Source organism: Camelus bactrianus, chromosome 9 (genome assembly GCF_048773025.1).
Source record: "Camelus bactrianus isolate YW-2024 breed Bactrian camel chromosome 9, ASM4877302v1, whole genome shotgun sequence".
Lineage (NCBI taxonomy): Eukaryota > Metazoa > Chordata > Mammalia > Artiodactyla > Camelidae > Camelus > Camelus bactrianus.
In genome coordinates, this window is record NC_133547.1 from 4,012,941 (window position 1) to 4,022,817 (window position 9,877).

General features: G+C 38.3%; 1 protein-coding gene across 1 annotated transcript; it reads right to left on the reverse strand.

Annotated features, from left to right (window-relative positions):
* On the reverse strand, positions 1-6,699 carry LOC123618800 (uncharacterized). The gene is given in 2 exon segments (XM_074369198.1): positions 1-791; positions 1,766-6,699. A coding segment is annotated over 1 exon segment (1,068 nt). The 5' UTR covers positions 5,920-6,699; the 3' UTR covers positions 1-791; positions 1,766-4,851.
* Between the last annotated feature and the right edge of the window lie 3,178 nt (positions 6,700-9,877).

The window sequence follows — 9,877 nt, forward strand, 5'->3', positions numbered from 1 at the left end:
CTGCAGATAAAAGATGTTTCCAATGATAAATGTGCCCCAGTGAGAACCCCACATCAACCAAGGAAACACTCCAAATTCTTTTATATCTTTCATAGTGCATCTCAAGATTTCTTCAGTTGCAACACAAAATACTAAACACAAACAAAAAACCTAAAAATACTTTTAAAAGTTAAAATACTAAAAAATAGTAAAAAACAAAATGTTCTCTGAAATTTTGTCTGTATTACTCCTTACTCAGCCTCCCAATAAACCTTTCTCAGCTCCAAACTCCATTTCTGTTTGGTTGGCCTCACTATGTACCCCGCACACACAGTGGCACCTGAGGCTGCGCCGTCAGGACTTAACGTGGCCGGGTGATGGGGCTTTTGCTCCGCAGTGACTCCCACACCCTGAGGACAGAGGAAGGGGGACCGCGCAGCACAGATTTATACTAGAAAGAAGAAACTCATGCTCCACTGGGTAGCCCTCTCTAGGCATTTCCCACTACTCTTTCCAGAAGAAACTGCGGCCGGGGGACTTAAAGGCGGGACTTCTGGGGCGGGGCCTGGGCGGAGCCCTTCCGGTAAGGGTGGGGCAAGGAGGGATCCCCAGGCGGAGGTGGGAGGGTGCACAGATGGTGCTTCCCCTTGTCTTGACCCTGGAACAGTTTTAAGGTAAAATCTCACAGTACTGTGGGCTGCTAAACTTGGAAACTAAGATATCTTGCTCCTGAGGCTCAAGTAATCCAGTGGCTGCGACCGTGGGTCTCCAAGTGGTTGCCGTGGGGCCGTGGTTGGATCCCAGAATATTTCCTGCAAGTAGAATTCATTTAAGGCTGTTTAAGGAAAAAAGGGCTAGACTTGTCTCTGTATTATAAACTATAATGAAAAATACAAAACTCTCCCCTAGTAGAATGGGCCATTTCATATTGACACTTACAAGACAGCTTCTCCTTTCTATTCTTAATTTAGCCAGAAGGCCACGCTGTCAGTTGCAGAGACTCAGGGAGAAAACCTGGGATCTGAGCCTGGAGAACTAACGCATGTGATAGCTTGTACCAATACTCATTGCTTTAAGAATATGTTTTTTTAAATCCTTACAAATTGCATTGTTCTTTCTTTTTACTGCTTTTTTTGACCCATCTTTTCCCTGGAGTTTCAATGAAATGTACTTGACATATATCACTGTATGGGTTTAGAATGTATATAGCATAATGTTCTGAGTTACATGTACTAAAATAATTACCGCAATAAGTTTAGTAAGCATCCGTCATCTCATATAGATATAATAAAAAGAGAAACGACAAAAACAAAAAAAATCTGTTTATGAGAACTGCACTATTCTTTAAAATACTCGGCTCTATTCCACACTTGTGAAAATTATGTTTAAATGTCTTCAACCAAAACTTGTTCATGAAATTATACTTAAGTATATGATAACTAAACATACTATAATTTTAAATTGATTATATGTAGAACAAACATATAAGGGTATAAATATAAGTTCTAAGGGTAATTAGAAAGTTTCACTTTTTATTTTCAAATTGTAATATATTATAGCTCTTTTCTTTGGTTTCTGTTGCTGAAAGATAACAAAGCCTGTAACACATATACTCTTCAGAAGACATTGAAATTTATTTCCACCTAAAGAAAATTTAAGTTTTAGTATTTCTAAAGCCATTTAGTAGGAAGATACATTCTCTTTAATATGACCTCTGCCAACTAAAAATTATCACTTGTCATCTACCTCTACAAGGATTAAATGTCAAGCCACAACAGCTGCTGACCTTCAACACACCCTGAAAGGCGTTCAGCATCCAGATCAGGAATGAGGCACTCCATGCTCTGTAAAAAGCTTGCAGAACAGGCCTTTGGATAGTTAGATATTTTCAGAAGATTTGATAAGCCCAAATTTGGGCATCTCTGCATTTCTAGAAAATCAGTAAAATCATTAATGTAGCCATCTGCTCACTGCGACTAGCAGTAAACTTCTGGAATGATGTGTGCTTGACTGCAGGCACCTCTCCACCAAAAGCACACAGATACTGACACCCCCCTGCTACCTGTTCAGAGCAGTTCCTCAGACCTATCTGAAATACTATCTGTGGGGCTATAGTCCTCATTTGGCCCCAAATAAAATTTAACTCTCAACTTTCATGTTGTATGATTTAATTTCAGTTGACAACCCTAAAGAAAGTAAAACTAGATTACCAAATATGCAATAACTTCACTTCAACCCTCAATATTTTTATGGCAATAAATGTCAGATCACATCTACTACAAAGAATGTTTCATCCCATCCCTACATGTCAGATATTTCATCCACAGAGACATGGGAATCCACTGAAATATGATGATGTTTAGATAAGGAAATTGGCATATTTGAAGTGTTTTCAGATAAAATGAGCACAATGTCCTGGTGTAGCACACATGCAAAAAGATGTATCAGAGTTTTAGAAGATGCAGTCACTCCGATAAACTTTGTGAAATTCATGAGGCAGATTACTCTGTATTAAACAGAATTTCTAACTAGTCATGTTGATTTTATGAGCCCAATGTCTTGCATCTTCTCATATCTAGACTAGTACTAAAATCACTGATGGAGACATCTGTTCCTCCTGACAAACAGCAACCGTCTAGTGAATAGCAGCAACCTTCTGCCAATACGTGTGCTTCACTGAACAAACTCCCTTCATCAAAAGCATATGGGGTGAGGCAGACCTCTCACCCCACCTCTTCTCAGCAGTAACTCAGAGCTCTCTCAGTGGCTGTCTCCCAGGCCTTAGTCCTCAGTAAGCCCCAGATAAAACTGAACTCCCAGCACTCAGGTTCCACTGGTTATTTTCAGCCAGCATCCTCATTCTCACTTGATCGGGGTTGGAGGGGGGTCTTGGTTTTTGCAGAACAACTCAAAAAGATATGCTTCAGACTGTTACCTATATCCATATGGAGGGCCTAGGCGTACTCTGACTCTGTTCTTCTAATCCTTAATTGTTGAGCCTGCTCTTTGGAACTCAGGGGAGGCCTGGAAGGCAAAGCCTTTTTTCTGCACACAAGAAACTGGGGACATAGAGGGGACTTTGGACTCCAAAAGGTCCCACAGGGTCCAGCTTGGGTTTAATTTCCCATTTTCTTAGGTATTCTTCAATCATGAGGGGAACATGGGAGGGAGGGAAAAAGAAATAAAAGTTTTGGATAGAGAGGCTAATCATAAACTCAGCAGAGGAAGCTGGTTTTAGCAGGACTCAGTTTCAGGTTTTGTCCTTTCTGTTTCAAGGCTTCATCCTTGGTGGTTAGTCAGTTGTTTTCTGGAGCACCCAGCAGTGAAGTCCTCTTTTGGAGACTGAGCTAACTAGGACACAATAATTTACACACTTTTTTTTCTGACTGCACATACGCTATATTATACATATATACAATATATTACATATATTTTTAAAATTTACATATATATATTGTTCATTATTTCTAACAACAGTTTAGAGCTTTAGCTTTTTAAAGTTACAGTTATCAAAGGAATAAAGCCAACCCAAAATAAGAATCAAGGGAATGCAGTAATCCAATCATAAAGGACAGTCAAATGTGCTTACACATATTCAAGAAATCAATCATCTAAGTTACAAAGTTCTCTCATTACACCAAAGGGGTTGGTACATGAGTGAAAACTTTGCAAATTTCACTCCATTGGAAAGCTTATTCTCCAACATAAATTCTGTATGTTCCACAAATTTGATCTTCAGGTACAAGCCTTAGCACACATATTGCTTTGTGTGGTTTCTCGCAAAACTGTGTATTCTGAAGTCTACTGCACTGTGAGATTGCATAAAGTTTCTACCGTATGTTACCATGGCTTTTCTTCAATCCTGACTTTCTGCTCTGGCCTGATAGTTCAATTCAAGGTAAAGGTTTAGCCACACCTGTTGCATTTGTAAGGTGTCACTCCAGTACGTCCCCCAACTTGTGATCTTTCAGTAAAATCCTTGCCACACACATTACATTTGTGTGGTTTCTTCCCAGGATATGTATTCTGATATCAAGTTACAAGTGAGCACTTTGAAACGCTGCCATACTGATTGCATTTCTAAGTATGACCTATTTGGTGAAGCCTCAGTTTAAGGCACAACCCAAAAGCTTTGCTACATTCAGAATATCTGTAATGTTTCTGTCCAATATGGATAACTTGTGAGCTGTAAGCCCTGAGGAAGAATTTATCCCATTCAAGGCATTTGTGAGGTAATTTCTAGAATGAATTCTGGTGAATGAATTCCCTGACTAAAGGCCTGGTCATACTAAACACATTTATCCGATTTCCCTCCAGTACGACTTTTCCAATGAAGCTTAAGATGTGCACACCTGCTAAAACTCTTACTTTATGTTCCTCACCAATAGGGATTCTTTGTAAGCTAGGTTTCAAAGTACAATGAAGGATTTGCCACACACATTGTATTTGGAACCTTCCTCTCTAGCAGGAATTCATGGTGGACCTTTTCTTTTTTTTATTGAAGCATAGTTGATTTACAATGTTGCTGGTGGACACTGAGGTAAGAATATTGAACTGAAGACATTGAGACATTCATTACACTTCTATGATTTCTGTCCAGTATGGATTATCTGATGGTTAAGAGAGGCTTTGCCACACCCAAGACATGTCCATTTCTCCACACAATGAATCACCCCAGATCAAGTGTCAATTTTGAATGATTACCTTCCCATGTATATTACACTGATATGGTTTGCCGTTTGCATTCATTCCCTGATGTGTAGTGAGGGTTGAGATCTCAGTAAAGCCTTTTCAACACTCTTACTTTTGAAGTGCTTCTCTCTAGTATGAAGTCTTTTATGACTGACAAGGGTTGCTTTATGACTAAAGATATCATTTATAAGGTTTCTCTCCAGTATGAATGCTCTGATGACTTGCAAGGCATGAATTTTGACCAAAGCCTTTCCCACATATATCACATTTATATGGTTTTTCTCCTAAATGAATTAGTTGATGTTGTGTGAGATGCGAGAGCTGAAGAAAGGTTTTGCCACACTCACTGCATTTATAAGGTCTCTCTCCAGAATGAATTCTCTGATGAGTGGTAAGGTTTGTTTTTGTACTAAAGACTTTGCCACATTAATTACATTTGTACAGTTTCTCTCCAGTATGAACTCTGTGATGACTTCTAAGGCTTGTTTTATGACTAAAGACCTTGCCACACTCATTATATTTGTAAGGTTTCACTCCAGTATGAATTCTCTGATGACTTCCAAGGGTTGTTTTATGACTACAGACTTTACCATATACATCACATTTATATAATTTCTCTTCTGTATGGATGATCTCATGTCTACAAAGTTTTGAGCAGTAATGAAAGGTCTGACCACACTCATCACCTTTGTAACATTTCTCTCCAGTATGAATCCTCTGAAGAATTGCAAGGGATGAATTTTGACGAAAGCCTTTCCCACATACATCACATTTATATGGTCTTTCTCCTGAATGGATTAGTTGACGTTGCCTGAGATGTGGACCCTGACAAAAGGTCTTGCCCCACTCACTGCATTTATAAGGCCTCTCTCCAGAATGAATCCGATGATCGCATGCAAGGCTTCCTCTCTGAGTAAAGACCTTGCCACACTCATTACACCTGTAAGGTCCCTCTCCACTATGAATTCTCTGGTGACTTCGAAGGGTTGTTTTATTACTAAAGACCCTGCCACACAAATTACATTTGTGAGGTCTCTCTCCATTATGAGTTCTCCAATTAATGGTAAGACATGAATTCTGACTAAAGGCTCTTTGACATACATCAGGTTTATCTAATTTCTCTGCTATATGGACGATCTGATGTCCACTGAGGTATGATCCTTGAAGAATGGTTTTGCCAAACTGGTTACATTTGTACACCATTTCCCTGTATGCTTTCTGATCTTCGGTCAGTATTGAGGGATGCATAAAATCACTCTCATATATATTAGAAATGTTGCTTTGGACACTATAAGAAACTCCCAGAAATGGTGAAAATGAGGCACTATTGTTGATAAGCTTGTCAGCTTGATTAAATTAATCAATTTTCTCTTCATTTTTAAAATTATGTGGCTCATCTCAACAGCTTAATGCAAGTTTATTTCCCATAGGCTTGATTCCCGGACCACTTATGCCATGGTGATCTCTCTCATCACTGAGATTTCCATTATATGCTACAGACATTCCTTTGTAATTTCTTTCCTCATGTCTCTGCTGAGACTCTGTGTCACATATATTTTCCTGGATGCTCCTGAGGTATAAATGCTCCATCTCACTCCTTTCATGACTTTCCATCATCACTGTCTGGAGTACTTCTCTATCTGTGTTTGCTTTTCGTTGTATTTCTTGACTACATGTATTTGAGACATAGCTACAAGATATATACAACTATAAGTATCCTATTCATTAAAACTCATAAATAAATGTTTCATGTTTAACACAGGCTAGGACGCTCAAGCTAGTGCTTATACCAGTTAAGAAACTATCTAGCATGATCTTAAAAATTTCAGGAACACACCAAAAAAGGTTACTTTGCTAGAAAAGAAGTACTCTGCACTACTGTTCAACAAAGTACTACAAATCCTGCCAGTGGAATGAAACAAGAAAAAAAACCAAAATCTCCCAAATTAAAAAAGAAGGAAAATTTCCTTATTAGATGACAAGGTTTTATATGTACAAACTGTAAAGATTCCACAAGAAAACTGCTACTTCAAATACCAATTTTAGAAAAGTTGCATAATACGAAATTAGCATGCAAAAATTAGCTGCATTTCCGTACACAATAAACAATGTCAACAGAAAATTAGAGAAGAATCCTATTTAGTATAGTATTAAAAAAAAGGACGTAACATTTAGGAATAAATTCGCCCAGGAGGGGAAAGACTTATAGACTGAAAACTGCTAAACATTCCTAAAAGAAATCCAAAAAGATACACATAAATGGACAGACAACCCGTACTCACGGACTGGAAGTCTTAATGCTCTTAAAACAGCCAAACTACCCAAACTCTTCTACACATTCAATGGAACCATTATCAAAATTCCAATGGCTACTTTGCAGAAATAGGAAAAACACGCTAAAAGTCATAGGGAACCTCAAGAGACCCCAAATACCCAAAACCCTCTTGAAGAAGAAGAAAGATGGAGGCCTCCTTGCTTTAAATTTCAAAACATACTACAAAGTAATCAAGATGGTGTGTTACCTGCATAAACACAGATACATAAACCAATGGAAGAGAAGAGAATGCTCAGAAATACTCCTTGCATCTGTTTGAAATGTACGGACAAGGACGTTAAGACTGCAGAGTGGAAAAAAGACAGTCTCATAACAAATGGTGCTGGGCAACTGGGTACTTACGTGCAAAACAATGAGGCTGAAACCTTCCCTGCATCAAAAGTAAAAATTTCTGCTTGGCAAAGAACACAACTAACACAGTGAAAAGAAAAAAATCTGGGGATTGGAGGCGATGAAGGTGCTATGAAAAATTTCCAACTCTCAAACATTTCAGTTGATTTCACAGTTTAAAACATATGATGGAATAAAACACTCTCTATCACTGATGTCTTTTTCTAAACTTTGCTTTCCACTCACAATTGTTACGATTTTAAATTCAGTGACTCACTTACTTAGCTTCAACTCTCTTAGAAAAAGTCAGAACAGCCCAGAAATGAACCCACAAACTTTTGATCAACTAATCTTTGACAAAGGAGGCAAGATTATACAATGGAATAAAGACAGTCTCTTCAGCAAATGGTGTTGGGAAAACTGGACAGCAGCACGTAAAACAGTGAAGTTACAACACTCCCTTACACCATATACAAAAATCAACTCAAAATAGATCAAAGAGTTAAACATAAGACAAGATACAATAAACCTCCTAGAGGAAAACATAGGCAAAACATTATCTGACATACATCTCAAAAATTTTCTCCTAGAAGAAATAAAAGCAAAAATAAACAAATGGGACCTAATGAAACTTACAAGCTTCTGCACAGCAAAGGAAACCAGAAGTAAAACAAAAAGACAACCTACGAAATGGGAGAAAATTTTTGCAAATGAAACCGACAAAGGCTTGATCTCCACAATATATAAGCAGCTCATACGGCTCAATAAGAAAAAAATAAATAACCCAATCCAAAAATGGGCAGAAGACCTAAACAAGCAATTCTCCAAGGAAGACATACAAACGATCAAAAGGCACATGAAAAAATGCTAAGTATCACTAATTATCAGAGAAATGCAAATGAAAACTACAATGAGGTATCACCTCACACCAGTCAGAATGGCCGTCATTCAAACATCCACAAATGACAAATGCTGGAGAGGCTGTGGAGAAAGGGGAACCCTCCTACACTGCTGGTGGGAATGCAGTTTGGTACAGCCACTGTGGAAAACAGTATGGAGATTCCTCAAAAGACTAGGAATAGACTTACCATATGACCCAGGAATCCCACTCCTGGGCATATATCCAGAAGGAACCCTACTTCAGGATGACACGTGCACCCCAATGTTCATAGCAGCACTATTAACAATAGTCAAGACATGGAAACAGCCTAAACATCCATCAACAGATGACTGGATAAAGAAGAAGTGGTATATTTATACAATGGAATACTACTCAGCCATAAAAACTGACAACATAATGCCATTTGCAGCAACATGGATGGTCCTGGAGAATGTCATTCTAAGTGAAGTAAGCCAGAAAGAGAAAGAAAAATACCATATGAGATCGCTCATATGTGGAATCTACAAAAGAAAAACAAAAGCAAACAAACAAACAAAAAAACCCAAAGCGTAAATACAGGACAGAAATAAGACTCATAGACATAGAATACAGACTTGTGGTTGCCAGGGGGGGCAGAGGGTGGGAAGGGATAGACTGGGATTTCAAAATTGTAGAATAGATAAACAAGATTATACTGTGTAGCACAGGGAAATATACACAAGATCTTATGGTAGCTCACAGAGAAAAAAATGTGACAATGAGTGTGTATATGTCTATGTATGACTGAAAATTTGTGCTGAACACTGGAATTTGACACAACATTGTAAAATGATTATAAATCAATAAAAAAAGTTTAAAAAATAAAAAAAAAGTCAGAACAAATTTCCCCTTATTGCTCTGTTTCCAGAATTTACCAGGTATTGTGCATATTAATGTCTGATTTTCACATGCAGCTTCCTTATCCTGGTTTACAGAGAGCAGACAGTGCACCCAGATGGGCCCCCTAAACTCTCCCTGCTGCCCAACAGCACTGACACACCAGTGGTTTGAATCCACTAGGGTGAAGTCCTGACAAGAACCATGCCCAGGGGAGACTTCACAAGTTCCAGGTACCTGGGTCATGGGGGTGGAGTCTAAGTGGAGGTGGCAGACACTGAGGGAGGGTCCTGGGTGACTGTGAATGTAGAGGTGTCAGGCAGGATACTTCAGAATCAGAAACTATTAACAAGTCCCAAGAAAGGCATTTCAGAAGGACAGACAAAATAATCAACTAATATGGTATACACATATACAAATGAATACTACTGAGCCATAAAAAAATAAAATAAAATAATGTCATTTGTAGCAACATGGATGGACCTGGGGGTTATCATTCTAAGTGAAGTAAGCCAGAAAGAAAAAGAAAAATATCATATGACTTATATGTAGAATTCAAAAATAAGACACAGTGGGGAGGGTATAGCTCAAGTGGTAGAGCACATGCTTAGCATGCACAAGGTGCTGGGTTCAATCCCCAGTACCTCCTCCAAAAATAAATAAATAAATAAACAAATAAACCTAATTACCTCCCTTCAAAAAAAAAAAAAAAAAAGAAAAAAGACAAAACCTATTCACAAATGAGAAACAGACTCACATACATAGAAAACAAACTTATGGTTACC